The sequence below is a fragment of the Vitis riparia genome, chromosome 18 (assembly GCF_004353265.1).
Source record: "Vitis riparia cultivar Riparia Gloire de Montpellier isolate 1030 chromosome 18, EGFV_Vit.rip_1.0, whole genome shotgun sequence".
NCBI classification, from domain to species: Eukaryota; Viridiplantae; Streptophyta; class Magnoliopsida; order Vitales; family Vitaceae; genus Vitis; species Vitis riparia.
Window position 1 is genome coordinate 9,966,396 of NC_048448.1, and position 15,864 is coordinate 9,982,259.

At 38.9% G+C, this 15,864-nt stretch overlaps 2 protein-coding genes across 4 annotated transcripts; one reads left to right on the plus strand and one right to left on the minus strand.

The window, feature by feature from the left end:
- Nucleotides 1-2,326: 2,326 nt before the first annotated feature.
- Nucleotides 2,327-5,461, minus strand: LOC117906242 (pollen-specific leucine-rich repeat extensin-like protein 1). Its single transcript, XM_034819221.1, has 2 exons — nt 3,821-5,461; nt 2,327-3,703 (listed from the first exon to the last, which is right to left on the minus strand). The coding sequence occupies exons 1-2, from the start codon at nt 5,254-5,256 to the stop codon at nt 2,773-2,775; spliced, it is 2,367 nt and encodes a 788-aa protein (XP_034675112.1). The 5' UTR covers nt 5,257-5,461; the 3' UTR covers nt 2,327-2,772.
- A 4,491-nt stretch (nt 5,462-9,952) lies between these two features.
- Nucleotides 9,953-14,407, plus strand: LOC117906812. 3 transcript variants are annotated; one of them, XM_034820026.1, is made up of 2 exons: nt 9,953-10,630; nt 10,708-14,407. In XM_034820026.1, the coding sequence occupies exon 2, from the start codon at nt 11,049-11,051 to the stop codon at nt 13,899-13,901; it is 2,853 nt and encodes a 950-aa protein (XP_034675917.1). In that variant the 5' UTR covers nt 9,953-10,630; nt 10,708-11,048; the 3' UTR covers nt 13,902-14,407. The 3 variants fall into 3 exon arrangements, with proteins under 3 accessions (XP_034675917.1, XP_034675916.1, XP_034675915.1); XM_034820025.1 differs by having other exon boundaries at nt 10,730-14,407; XM_034820024.1 differs by having other exon boundaries at nt 10,784-14,407.
- Nucleotides 14,408-15,864: the final 1,457 nt, after the last annotated feature.

Here is a 15,864-nt window from a genome sequence, read left to right on the forward strand (position 1 = left end):
AGAAACAAAAAAAACCATATGTGACTCCTAAAGGAAAAAACAGATCTGTAAAAAATCGAGTTTTGATTCAGGAGTCAGGTTACCTATTGGGAAAGTACGATGATGAGTCGTACCATCCCTCTAAACCCGCATACATACGGTCTCTACTAAATGAATTAAGGGAATTGTGACAATTAATTAATTAATTATGAATACCAAGAAAAATAATCAATGTACAAGTCATAATAAAAATCAATATATACAAAAATAAGGATGAAATCTAATTACAAAAATATACAAAATAAATAATAAGAGAATTATGCAAAATGATTTATTGAACTAAAAAAAAAGTTTTCAAGAAATTTTAAAGGATTTTATTAAAAATGATTTTAAATTAATGATTTCAATTTATTTATTTACAAAAAAGAGTTTCAATTTATTTTCAATTATTGACTTGATTCAATTTCATTTGCATTTAATTTTTTTTTAAGTTAATTGCACTTATTATATCAAAAGAATTTATTACAAAATTTCAATTTGACAACAAAAATTATTTTTACTTGCTTTTACTAGAAAAGAACGAATGTTTACAATTTTATTTACAAAAATATTTCAATTTGTTTTCATTTAATAAAAATGACTTATATACAAATTATTAAAAAAAATATGACTTTATTTGCAAAATAATTTTTAATTAAAAATTAATTTTTGGGACAAATTTATTTACAAAACAATTTTTATTAAACAAAGAATTTTTTGGACAATTATTATTTTAAAAAATTCAAATTATATTAAAAACAATTTTTTTGGATTTTTCTAAAATTTTATTAATAAAAAGACTTTCTTTTATTAAGAATAATATTTTAAAATTATTATTTTATTAAAACATATTTATTGAATTATTTTTTTTTATTTAAACAAAATTTCTGATTTATTCGATATTCAATTTTGTAAACACTCAATAAATATATACAAACGAATATTTACAATAATTAATAGAAATAAAACCAAATAAAAGTTGAGAATAAAACATGTACCCAAATAAACTTACAAGAAATTCAATGTTCCATTTAAAATATTTTCGAATCTCACTTTCTTTCATGAAATTTCATACTCCACGTGACATAAATCTGTACTTAGCTAACAGAATAGACTTATGCAAAAACAAAAATAGTCCAAAGTGTAAATATCCAAAAATATACAAAGTCCAAAACAAATATTTAAACCTAAATCCAAACTTCAAATTAATCCGATAAATTTCACCAATTAAAAATGGGCTCAAATTAGCAAATATAACCCAACAAAAAATATCTCACATGTCATAGGCCTTAATATAAAATTTATAAATTAATAGCCAAAATTTAAGCTCAATTAATCAAACTCAAAACATGATAAATTAAAATAAATCTCATTAGACCTAAATTTAATATCCTATAATCTAAGCCTAATTTAATACGTAAACTTAAATTCACAACCAAAATCAACTCAATTTAATATGCAAACTCACATCCAAAATATAGCACAAAATTATATCATATCTAAATTAAATTATTCAAATGAGTAAAATTATATAAATTATTAATTAATCTAACCCAAATTAACAAATTCCAAATTAATTCACCAACAATAAATTAGCCCAAATTTTATATTAATTTTCCAATAATAACTTAACATAAATTTCATACTAATTAACAAAGATCAAATATAAGGCCCACAAACAAACATAAATGAACAAGCTAATTTCAATAATAATTACTATTAAAATCAAATCAAGAAAAATAAAGAAAAAATAGTAATAATAATAATAATACCCACAAATAAATATAAATGCACAAGCCTAATTTCAGCCCACAAACAAACATAAATATAATAATAATAAAGAAAATAAAATAAAGTGAAAAAAAATAGGTTAAGAAGTGAGAATGGGTATTGGGGCGGAGAGTTGCAGGGAGAAGAAAGGCAAAAATTTCTATTTATAGAGAATTATAAATAAGAACATAAATCTTATTGCGATTTCAAAATTAAAAAAAATAATTTATTTGAATATAAGACTTAATCATTCTCTAATTATAACATGAGACACAAAATTAGAGCCATCATTCTTTTTTTATTTTGCTCATTGTGGTAATTAAGTATTGACTCTTATGGGAAGGCTACATTGACATTTTTTAATATTAAATTATTCTGATATAATCACCTCACTAGGTTTACTCAAATGTATCGTGACTCCTTATAAAAAGATGAAAGACTTTGGTGCAATATGAGGAGTATTAAATTGTTATGATATATTCACTTATTGACCCATTAGGTTCACTCGAGAATAGTCTCACTCCTATCGAAAAGACCAAAGATTTTGATACCATCCCATGATTCCCATCAAACACATACTCTCTTTCTACAATAGTTACAATTTGTTGTGATTGTAAACCAAATTAAAACTGAAAAAGAAAACCAATTCCTTGATATGCTACAAGATGACATGATATACAGATGATGTCCCCTCTGAGCAATTCAAGTTGGAAGCTGGCGCGCGCATGCATGAGGACGTAGCGGACAAAGGGCTGATGGTGGAGGGCTGATTTGGTCCATGCACAACACACGTTAAAGAGAAATTACAAGAATATTAACAGGGGAAATGAACATTGCAAACACTTTCCGCTGTGGATATGAGATTTACAATCTGCAGGTAAGTGTGTTTTGTTGTATCCCTGCTTGTATCACTAACTACAAACTACTAACAAAAGTGGGTGTAGGTTGTAAGATTGTATAACTAATAGGAGAGCGCCCAACCATTTAGTAACCTGGGAACATTGGTGGTGGTGGGGAGGAGTACTCGAAGCCAAGATGTGGGGGAAGAATGAAGTCGTCAGCCGGTGGAGGGGATAGTGGGGAGGACACAGGAGGAGGTGGTGGTGGAGGGGAGTGGACGGGTGGTGGAGGTGAGAAAACTGGTGGTGGGGGGGAGCGGAGTGGAGGTGGAGGGGAGTGGAAGGGCGGTGGTGGTGGAGATTGGAGTGGCGGTGGAGGGGATTGGAGATTTGGTGGTGGTGGAGAGTGGAGTGGAGGTGGAGGGGAGTGGAGGGGTGGTGGTGGTGGAGAGTGGAGTGGAGGTGGAGGGGAGTGGAGGGGTGGTGGGGGTGGAGAGTGGAGTGGAGGTGGAGGGGAGTGCCAAGATCTTGGAGGGGGACGCCTCATTGGAACTGGAGATTGAGCATTGGGATCGGGGGATGGCCCTGGTGCTTCAGTCGGTGCAAAAGGTTGTTTAGGAGGGTTTGCAGCAGGAGAAGGCGGTTTTGGTGGTGACGGCGAAGATTTTGGAGATGGAGATGGGGATGCTTTTGGAGTGGGTGATGGAGATGATTTCGGAGATGGTGTTTGAGGTGATGGTGATGATTTTGGAGATGGTGATGGTTTTGGTGGTGACGGTGATGGTTTTGGGGGTGATGGGGATGAGTTTGGAGACGGTGAGGGTTTTGGCGGTGACGGTGATGGTTTTGGTGGTGCCGGTGATGGTTTTGGGGGTGATGGGGATGAGTTTGGAGACGGTGAGGGTTTTGGCGGTGACGGTGATGGTTTTGGTGGTGACGGTGATGGTTTTGGGGGTGATGGGGATGAGTTTGGAGACGGTGAGGGCTTTGGCGGTGACGGGGATGATTTTGGAGACGGTGCTGGAGATGGCTTTGGTGGCGAAGGCGAGGGTTTTGGAGATGGAGTCTGTGATGATTTTGGAGATGGCGCTGGAGATGGTTTTGGGGGTGATGGTGAGGGTGGAAATGGTGCTGGAGTTGACTTTGGAGGTGACGGTGAAGGTGAGGGTTTTGGAGATGGAGTCTGCGATGATTTTGGAGATGGCGCTGGAGATGGTTTTGGGGGTGATGGTGAGGGTGGAAATGGTGCGGGAGTTGACTTTGGAGGTGAGGGTGAGGGTGAGGGTTTTGGTGGAGATGGTGTGGGAGATGGCTTTGAAGGCGATGGTGTTGACTTTGGAGATGGCGTGGGAGATGGTTTTGGAGTGGTAGAAGGCGTAGTGTGTGGTGGGGGTGAGGCCTTGTCGCCTGGAGGACTTGATGGAGAGGGAGAGGGTGTTGATGCACCACCCCCACACTTGGCCTTGCTACAATCAACTGGCCGGCTAACCACCGGATTGCAAGTTGCTGCGGACTTCTGTTTTGGGCGGTCTGGTAAACAGTTGCTTGTATCATCCAGCGTGATGTCTGTCCTGGAAGGCGGTTCGCATGCTTTGGCTTCACCTTTGAAGTAGTTGTAGGAGAATGTGAAAGTGGACAAGCTAGACAAGTTGCATATGCTATCTGACACAAATCCTGTCAGCGTGTTATGGGCAACATTCAAATGCTCAATTTGTTTAAGCCCATTAAAGCTTTTCGGCAATATGCCCGTAAATGAGTTCGATGCCGCATCAAAAACTGTTAAATTTCGCAGCATTCCAATCTCAGTTGGGAGGCATCCCGACATATCATTGCTTGCAAATATAATCTCATTCAGAGTGTTCCCCATCTGCCCAATGCTGCGTGGAATGCAGCCTGTAAATTTGTTGCCGGCAAACACAATAACGGAGGCCCGAGAGTGGCCCAGAGTTTCAGGAATATTGGATGTGAACCGGTTATGGTTCACAAACAACGCATCAAGATCCTCATCGAAGAGTTCAGGAGGCAATTCCCCTTCAAATTCATTATACCTGAGATCAAGGTACCTGAGAGCAGGAATTGATAGAACCACTGTTGGAAAAGGACCCACAAACCGATTGTTACTAACATCAAGCTCGTGGAGAATTGTAAGCCTAGAGAAACTCTTGGGAATGATCCCGCAGAACCGGTTGGAATTAATGTGGAAAAGAGCAAGATCAGTCATCAAACCCAACTCCACTGGGAGATACCCTGCAATGTCAGCATGGTTAAGATCCACACCAGCGACCACACTCAATTTCGGGTTATCAAGTGCTGGTGCACAGAAAACGCCCTTGTAAGCACAAACATTGGCCCCTTCCCAGTTGGAGGTGGTGTTAAATGGGTCAGAGTACATAGCATGTTTCCAAGCTTGGAGTGCAATGTAGGCTTGCCGCAGCCTAGCGTTGGCAAAGGCTACTACAAGATCTACCTCATATTCAAAGTCATTGGGCAAGTCACCATCTTTAGGAATGGCTAAGAGTTGGCGATGAGCAATAAGAGAGGCTTCCTCATCAGATAGAGCCAAGGAGAATGATGACAAGGGAGACGAGAGGAGAAGAGAGAGCAACAGGAAGCAGCCTGAGGCCTGCATTTTTTGGAGGGACTGCAATAGGGCGCCACCTTGGAGATGCCCAGAGCTGCTTATAGGAAAGAGACGATCAATGTGGGGTACTGGTTCAAAACTTGGGGCTCACCCACGTGGATTGGTAGCTTTTAAGAGGCTTTGCAACAATCTCTCTGGCACCAGAATACAAGGTGTTGTCCCTTACGCACAATACATTTCGCGCATCTATGGTTTCGAATAATTTGTTTGATTTAGAGGTACCCCCTTATTTTTAAGTACGGTTTAGCAATTTAGCCCTTCAATATTGGTCATTGCCTAAATATAAAATTAACCGTTAATAAACTAACCAACAACCAACGACCAAGTCAACCACCAACTGCCAAAATGTTTTCATGGACCAATGCCTCCTTTGCTTTGAGGTGAGACCTATCTTAAGGAACCTATGATCATGGGGCGACCGTTCCTCTGGTTGCTACTGGCGGATATTGGTTGGTCATCTTGTGTCTAGAGAAGCTACAGGGTAAATATAGGGAAATTGCTTAAAGTCCATAGCCCAACTAGACTTTCCACAGCAAGTTTTCTCAAGAATAAAATCCATTTAAAGAATAAACTTCTACAGAATATGTAAATAATAATAACAATTTAAATTTTACTTTAGGAGGTAGGAATTTGGACTGGGTCTGGTCTGTTCCTTTGGATGTGGCTGGATTTGGGCCCATCCGAAGGTGACTATGGCTCAATGCAAGCCTGCGAGCTGGCCCAGTTTGGACCACCTCGTCCCTCCTACAGAGTCATGAATGATGACTGATGACTCGAGAGGCAAGACTCGTACAATCTGGACGTATCGATACAGTATTGCCTACAGAACATCTAATCCTCAGAGAATCAAACTCAAATTCACAAGAAACACCTAAACGTACGTATAAAATGCAGAGTCTAAGACTCTTATTTCTTGAGATGTCTAGGATGACTGAGCTTTCTTAAGTTCTCTGTCACCATCATCAGTTCTTTGCTTTCCATTTCAAGAGCCTGTTATCATTAGTCAACCTGTGTTTTTCATTGTAATATTTGGAATCTTTCAACTGCCACTTGACAACTAGCCAATGGGCTCAGAGTTTGCAGTATGGAGTGAGGCTACAAGTTGTTCATAATTCTTAATTGATTGACCTAACGTGGATAATTGGTCTAACATGATCTAAAATGTAGTTCGTATGAAGCGTCATCCATTCATTGATTTATTTTTGTATGGAATGAGGACTTGGACCACCCAACCCAGGACTTGCCAACTCACATTGCCCACAGTGGCATACATGAAAATCCACTCCCACGACCCATTGAAAATTACATCCATCTTTTAGTTGCTCCATAAGAAAAGACATAACCCACAAAAACTTGCATGGCTGTCTCGTCTCGAGAATCAAAGATGGATATTGAGCTTTTGTGACCCCACTATCCTCACTCACTTAGATATTGGTGAACTTTATATACCAAAGCAGAATTTGAATGGAATCGACATCATAGGAAAAGCGATTCAACCAAAAACAAAAGGGCTAAAGCACCCAAAGAAAAAACCCTACACATCTACATAAAAAATAAATAAATAAAAAGGCACTCTACTCAATTACTCAACACTCGGCATTCGCCATTGCGAAAGGTGATGTCTTTCTGCTCCAAAATCTAATTGATCCACTTGGACATTAGGGGCCATGCGCATGCTAAGTGAGGAACTGAAGCATCGTGGCTCGAGCCACACAGCATGGATCCCCAACTTCGGTTATTAATTGGGGCACCTACATTCGTTCATTCATTCAGACCCAGTACTGATATGATAACATTGATAAATGACCCTCGATGCTATGAATCATGTGATAAAATAAAAGGCAAGTAAAAGCCCTTAATGAAAACTTCCTCATTTGAAAGAAGTGACATTATGGAATTCATCAGTTTGCAATTAGACTTTATGGAAGTCCACCCAAATTCATTTATTAGTGGATGATTACGTCCACCCCACATGTGATTTTTTTATTAATTGATTGTGAAAACAAAGGAAGGTTAGTTGCATATAAGTACAAACTAAGCATGCCAGTGCCTTGTTTCAGCTGCTGCTCTGTTTCTCTTGCATTAAATAAATAAATTAAAATAAAAGAGTGAATCAAAATGCAAAGTTAGTGTCAGTATTGTAGGTTTTTGCTGAGAGATGGTTTGGGATATGCAGGCAAAAGAAAGGATGTGTGGCACAATCCAAGGGTGTGTTTGGGAGTAGGGCAAAGTCCAAACTCCAAAGCACAAACTAAAAGAAAAAAGGGGGAATCTTGTTTTGGGGAGTGTAAATAATAAAAACAGATTTGGGTTGAGGCCAAACAATCTCCAAACTTCAATGCAAAAATTTTAAAAACCTCTTCGTTGAGATATTTTTATCCTCTTCCCAAAAATGCTTCAAAAGTGTAACTCAATCAAGCAGTGACTTTGGGTGGAAGATAGTGTTGAAACTATCAAAACTCCACAGAAACACATCTGCTGACAAACCCTAAAAATATATTTTACTTGGCTTTGAATACAGCTTGTTGATTCTCAAGCATTGACCAAATCAAGGATATGAATATTTTTACAGAGTCCACAGCTAAAATACTATCTCACCTTCTTGGATAGGGAAAGGGATTTGCAATAAAATTGAAAGAAACGTGTCTATGATCTACCCAAAAAGAGAACAGAAAAAATGAGCCATGCTAGTCAATAATGGAATGGAAAGAGCTGGTTGAAGGTGAATTAAAAGCTTTGCTGCAATCCTGCCCACCACAAGAACTGAAAAACCCCACATTTATTGCAAATGAATTAATCACCAACAGAAAAAGACTGCTAGCTTGTACCCAATATCTCGTCCAAATCGTCGATTTATCACCAATTTGTTAGGCTCATGTAACTTTCATATTACCGAACTCATTTTTTACGTTTGCTATAAAAATAGATTAGATACGACAGTTTGGACATGGAGAGAAAAGGCAAAAAATAATAATTCTTTTTTTTTTAAAAAATAAATATTATATTTGAATTAAAAATTAATTTGTACAAAACAAGAATGGTGTGGGAAGGCCCACCAATTAGTATAGGGCAGAGACCATGAAATTCATTATTTGAGCTGTTTGATTTGATATAATTATTTGCATTTTAATACATTTTTTAATTTTTAGTGAAAATAATAATAAAAATAAAAATAGAAAAAGATCCCCACCGTAATGCGATGGGCGGATATCGCACTGGAAGGAAACCCATCACGTGCCCCTCATGGTCAACGCATAGACCATCACCACCTCCTCTGGCGACGCACATGACTTATCAACCATTTGAATCTCGTTGGCTTCGTCAAACCAACTTCCTCTCGTAAAGTTGCCGCGATAATTTGATATTTCAACGTAAGTTTCGAGGTTAACCTGTCTAAATTATCGGAATGGCGTTCACCTTCCATTTCGTTTCCCGGGCCGAGGCGAGGAACTGAAAATCTTCGGAAACTCGTGGGAATCCAAAGACGAGGGAGGGCGGAACCGTAATTAGCAGCGAAAGCAACAAGTCAATGCTAACCTTAATCTTAACCCCATTGGATGTATGCATTTGGAGCCTTCGACGCCACTGATAAAGTCAAAAAGGTGTGAAATTACCCAAATGCCATTTTTTTTTCTTTCTTTTTTTTGAATAATAATAGAGCATCTACACTTTAAATTGAAAAGTTGAAATACGAAAAAACAAATATAATAAAATCCAAGTCTGTTTGGTCATGAAACTTGTTTTTTTTATAAAAAAAATTTTTAATTAAAAATAAAAACTAATTTTTAAAAACAAGTTTCGATCAAATGAATTCATATACTCTTTTTATTCTTAAAAATAGGTAAAAATCACTTCCATTTGTGATCTAAAAATCATTTTATATTTTAAAAATTATTTTCAGAATAAGATTAATGTTAGAAAATTTTAAAAATAATTTTTTATTTTTAAAAACAAAAAATTATTTTTATATAACCAAACAGAATTAATAAGCTCTTGAGAAGTATTAATATCCTCAACCTAGCGTACATTGTGATAAAGGGGATAATAATGGCAAGGAAAGTGAGGTTAGTGGAGATGAGGTGAATTAGAATATCCTTGTCAGTGATAATAAATGAGAGAGTAAATTATGAATGAATTGGAATCGAGCAACTTCAACATCAGCTTTTTGCAAGATGCGCATCTCAATTTTTCAACCAGCAGTCATGATGCTTTATCTAATCATAAGTGAGAAATATTTTAAATATAAAAAATTATGGATGAAATAGATTTGGCTGACGTTTGATGTATGGAAATTTTCAGTTTTCTTTGTTGTTGTCCATGCATTTAAAATTTTTTTTTTTTCATTCGTAAGATTTCTTTGTATTTCTGAAATACCCAGAAGCTAGTTTTTCATTTTTCTTCACCACAATTAGTGCTAGAAAGGATGGAAGAACAGGTAGGTGGGTGAAGTCAAAAGGGAGTAAGCTTTTTTCTGAAAAGCGTAGGAATTTGGTGGGGATTCAGACAGCAGTAAATGAGGATTGAGAGGAGGGGTGAGCAAGGGAGGGGAGTAAAAATAAGGGAGAGGGAGGAGGAGCGGGGGAGGGGGTTAATTTGGGAAAAAAGAAGAGAGAGGGAGGGGGGCAGAGGAGGGAGTAATAAATGGTGGGGAGTGGGGACTAAGAGTGGAGCATTCAATACGGACATGTCTGGATTCACCAGCGCAGTAAATGAGACATTGATGGAATTGCAAGGCTGAAGGCTTTGCCTTCTATTAATTTTATTATTATTCAGCTGCCTTCCGCCCACAGGGGTAGTGTTCCTCTGCAGTTGTAGATGTAGGTGAATGCATATAGGAGTTGGTGAGGGGAAGAGAGAAATAAGATGATGGGCGGTTGGAACTGTTTTCTCTGCTCTGTTTTCAGGGATTTTCCTTCTTCTAATTTGGAGGCCTTGTTTTTGTTTTCTCTTTCTCTTCTTCTTCTACTACATTCTTTGTCATTTTTCTAGGGTTTCGGTTTTTTCTTTTTCTTGTGTTGACTGGGTCTGGTTGGGACGCTTTCTGGTTTTCTTTTTATTTAAAAAAAAAAAAAAAAAAACTGTACTGGGTATAATCTAGGGTTTCAATAATTAATGTGGTTGGGTGTTGGGGTTTTTTGGGAGATACTTTCGTCTTTTATTTTCGAGTGTTGGATTTATAAACCGAATTTCTGGTTTTGTTCTGATGTGATTGAATCTGAGTGGTGCGTCTTTGGTGGGGTTGAGGCCTGGATGTTGTTTAATTTCTGTGTTGCAAGTGGGGTGTTGTTGAATTCGAATTGAAACTCTCAATTATGGGCCCTTCAAGGATGCTAAAGCTAGGGTTTCTCTGATCGCAATAAAGGTTATACACTAATCAAACATGCTTTTGTTTTCTTTTCCTTTTCTTTTCTTTTGGACTGAGTGTTACTGATCTTGCAGAATTTATGGGTCTTAATCGAAGATTCTCTGTTTTGTTTCTCTTTCTCTTCTTTGGTGGTTGTTTTGAATGCTTTAGGTTTAAAGTAAAGGAGACTCCCCTAAGAACAGCTAAAGCTCGGAATGTATCTTATTCTCTGCGGTTGACGATTTGATTTTCAAAAGCAGACATTTGATTTCTGGGACTATCAGAAATACTTTTGCTTTCTGTTTCGGTGTTTTGAAACTCGAAATCAATCCGCTTTACTCGGGGAAGTTAGATGAGATAAAAGAAAGTTTGGGGTTGTGGGCTGAGCCCTCTGCTGGTTTTGCTTTCTTGGTTTCTGTCAGATTGAGGAGCATTCATGCATATTTCACTATGGAAACCGATATCACACTGTGCGGCCCTAATCTTGGTCAAGAAGGGCAGGAGGAGAGATGGTTCTGGTTTGACAGAGGACGTCAAGCGAAAGCCCTCGATTCTCCGGCAATTGCAGGAGAACAAGCTCAGGGAGGCTCTTGAAGAGGCATCTGAAGATGGGTCTCTCGTAAAATCCCAAGATATCGACTCTGAGTCCGCTAATCAAGATGGTAACTTTGGGCGCTCGAGATCTCTTGCTAGGCTCCATGCTCAGAAGGAGTTCTTGCGAGCCACTGCTCTCGCAGCAGAGCGAGTATTCTGCTCGGCAGACTCCGTTCCTAATCTACGTGATGCGTTCTCCAAGTTCCTCACTATGTACCCCAAGTTCCAATCCACGGAAAAGATTGATCAGCTGAGGTCAGACGAGTACGAGCACTTGGCTGAATTGTATGCGAAGGTATGCCTCGATTACTGTGGCTTTGGGCTATTTTCTTACCTTCAAACTCATCATAATTGGGAATCATCGGCATTTAGCTTATCAGAGATAACTGCAAATCTGAGCAACCATGCTCTTTATGGGGGTGCCGAGAAAGGTACCGTAGAGCACGATATCAAGACTAGGATTATGGACTATTTGAACATACCTGAAAATGAGTATGGCCTTGTTTTTACTGTTAGTAGAGGATCTGCATTTAAATTGCTCGCTGAATCTTACCCTTTCCAAACAAATAGAAGGCTGTTGACCATGTTTGATCATGAGAGCCAGTCTGTGAATTGGATGGCTCAAAGTGCTAAAGAAAAAGGTGCAAAGGTTTACAGTGCCTGGTTTAGATGGCCAACCCTGAAACTCTGCTCGAGGGAACTGAGAAAGCAGATCTCAAACAAGAAGAGAAGGAAGAAGGACTCTGCAGCTGGGCTTTTTGTGTTCCCTGTTCAGTCTAGGGTTACTGGGGCCAAGTATTCTTACCAGTGGATGGCACTTGCTCAACAAAACAATTGGCATGTTTTGCTTGACGCTGGATCCTTAGGTCCCAAGGATATGGATTCACTTGGCTTGTCTCTCTTCCGGCCAGATTTTATAATCACGTCATTTTACAGGGTGTTTGGGTCTGACCCTACTGGATTTGGATGCCTCTTGATCAAGAAGTCTGTGATGGGAAGCCTGCAAAATCAGTGTGGGCGAACTGGGTCTGGAATGGTGAGGATCCTACCAGTTTTTCCCCAATACCTGAGTGATTCTATGGATGGTTTAGATGGACTGGGTGGGCACAACGACAATGCAAGCAATGATGATGAAGAATTGATGACTGAAACTCATGGGGGCTCTTCACAGATGCCTGCCTTTTCAGGTGTGTTCACTTCTACTCAGGTGAGGGATGTTTTTGAGACAGAGTTGGATCAAGATAACAGCTCAGACAGGGATGGAGCAAGCACTATTATTGAGGAAGCTGAAAGCATTTCGATTGGTGAGGTTATGAAAAGTCCTATTTTCAGTGAAGATGAGTTATCAGACAACTCATACTGGATTGATTTGGGTCAGAGTCCATTTGGTTCAGATAATTCTGGCCAGTTGACCAAACAGAAAGCAGGCTCACCATTACCACCCTCATGGTTTTCGGGCAGGAGAAACAATAAGCACCTCTCTCCAAAACCAGCGTTAAACATGTCGAAGAGTCCAATATATGATGACAGGAGGATAAATCTCAGACTGCATGATGATCCTGTGTTATCTTTTGATGCGGCTGTATTATCAGTGTCACAGGAGCTAGACCTGATTAAGGGGATCCCAGAAGAGGAACATTTTGGAGAATTGAACCCAGCTTTTGGAACTAGTGGGAAAAAGGCAGATTCACAGCATGCTGGAGAGATTCAAGAAGAACCTGATGGTAGAGAAGAAACTATGCTGACTGGTTGTAAGTTGAGTCCTACGGTAAATGGATTTCGAACCAGGAACCGGACTTCTGCCTCTCTACGGGGTAACCTTGAGAACACTTCAATGTCTGAAAGTTGCCAAGAAACAAAAGAAAGTGCCATAAGAAGAGAGACAGAGGGTGAGTTTAGACTATTGGGAAGAAGGGAGGGAAATAGATTTGCTGGTGGCAGATTTTTTGGTTTGGAAGAGACTGATTTAGCTGCAAGCATGGGCCGCAGGGTATCTTTTACCATGGAAGATAACCAGAAAGAAAGTTTGAGCCAATTCTTGGAGCCTGGTGAAGTTTCTCTAACTACCCTTGGTGACGATGAGTCCATGAGTGAAGGAGATTATGGTGATGGCCTAGAGTGGGGCAGGAGGGAGCCTGAGATAATTTGCCGGCATCTTGATCACATTAACATGTTGGGTCTTAACAAAACTACCCTCAGACTGCGGTATCTGATCAATTGGCTTGTGACTTCATTGCTTCAACTTCGTTTATCCAGTTCAGACTTAGATACGGGAGTGCCTCTTGTACAAATATACGGCCCAAAGATCAAATATGAGAGGGGTGCAGCTGTAGCCTTTAACGTGAGAAACAGCCATGGAGGGATGATTCACCCGGAAGTTGTTCAGAGATTGGCTGAGAAAAATGGAATATCTCTTGGTATCGGTTTCCTCAGCCATATCCGGATTGTAGACAGCCCAAAACAGCACCGAGGAGGATTAGATCCCGAAGATACAGCTTTGTGCAAGCCAATGGCCAATTGCAAGCAAGATGGTAAAGACATGTTCTTCCGAGTTGAGGTTGTTACAGCATCACTCAGTTTCCTGACTAACTTTGAAGACGTGTATAAGATGTGGGCTTTTGTGGCTAAGTTTCTCAATTCATCATTTGTTGAAGGGGATGGATTATCCACAGTGCCAGAGGGTTCTGAAATGTAAAAAAACTTGGAGGCTTGTATGAATGTTTTTGTTTCCATTTTGAAGGAAGACGGACCCCACCGCTGCCATTGCAAATCCTTGAATGCTGGTGTACTTGTGCTTACTGGCCTGAGTTCTTCAAATTCTGAGGCCCAAAATTGGCATGAGATACTGAAGCAAACATGAAAGTAGGCAAAGGTGCAGTTTTGTGCGGTCTGTTTCTTTTGCTCTTCCTGGGGAGATTTTCTTTGGGAATAGATGAATTTGTTTATTCTTGTTGTCATTTCTTTGAATGTATTTTCTTTTCTTTTTTTTCTTTTTTTTAAAAACTTATTTATAGTTTAATGTAGAGTTTGCTCTAGAGAGAGATATATCAGCACAGGAAGTTATGAACTCAAAGTAGAACCAAATATTGTACTGAACACAGCTTCCCCTATTTGAGATCTAGGTTTTTCTCTTTTTTGTTCTCTTATTGGAGCTGTTGTTTACGGTCATAAATCTATTTTCAACTCTGATTCTTGCCGTCAGGCCACAGCAACCATTTGTCTGCAAATACTGGTCTGGGTGGTTGGCCCTAAGACTAGGTGTGTTTTATGTTTTAAGGGAGGGCTTTCTGAATTCTGACTCCATTTTTTGTCATATCACGTGGATTAAGCGGTTGGCTTTGACTTGTCCACCTTCTCTGGAGAATAAAATCTCTTTTAATTCAGTGACTATTCATGCATCTTCCAACCCAAAGCCTGGAATCCCTGTCCTTGTTTTACTCTGCCTTTTGTCGTGGGATATGGATCCATTTCCACTCAGCGTCCATTCTTGGTAATCGAATATGAAAAGGGTTCTCCTCTTTGTTGAGCCATGAAAGTCCGGATTCAAGGATTCTTACATCAAAAATGGTTGTAACATACATACAAACATGGATTCAGTCATCCATATCTGATTTAGTTGGCAGCCTCTTTTAATGGTTTATTATATTCCTTTTCATTTTTACCGTCTCTACCACATGTCCAGATTAAGATTCCAATCTATGCAAGCTCTTGACCATTGTTGCGGATGGACCCCCTTTTCTAAAATGTTATTGACCTACCTTTTGACGCTTCCTACTTCTAAAACAGTCTGCTACTGCGTTCTAATCAGGGATCTGTTAAATGCTGCGGTTGATTTGTCAGAAATGAAAAATAAAAAAATATATTTGAAATTTGATATTTTATGTATTAAATAAAAGACACCTTAGAAAGCGTGTTTTATTCTTGTAGATATTAAGACGGAAAATGGTTGTCGTTTTCAGTAACACCAAACGGACCCTTATATTATCTTGGGAGTTGGGACTAAGTCGGCATGTGCTCCTTCCTGGGCTGATCATCCATCTGAGATTCAAAACAAACATAAAAATTATAAAATAGACCACACCACAAATGCAGAGGAACAAGAAGACACTAAAACGGGATGTCATTTTCTTCATACCAAGTCAATGAATCATTCTACATATGTTGGCCAAAATGCTTAGACTATGATTTATATCCAAGAGGAAGAAGACACCCGCAGCGAAAAATCGAATGGTCCCCCATGAATTCAATCTTCAAACTGGGTTTGGTTGGCATGGTGGTGATCTTATGACTGGCCAATCTAGATCGAATTCTTTTTCCATATGGTCCAAACATGACTAGTATACAATTATATCCAAACAGATGGTGTTATCGGTTATCACTATTATGCCTGGCTGATTTTACTTGTAGTCTTCTGAGTTTTTTTTCTTCCCACCCTTTTAAATGAAACCTTTTTATCATCAAAATATTTTTATAGTAAATTGTCCAAAATGTCCATCTCTCGGAACACGTCTCAAATCCATCGGGTTTTGCGTGGATTCTTCTAGGATTTATTCGGATAAATTTGAAAAATTATAACCTATTAAATATTTCAAAATAGTTTAATGACCTCCTCAGCAACCTATGGTCGAGGAGACGTAGGAAAAATCGATTGCCCACGT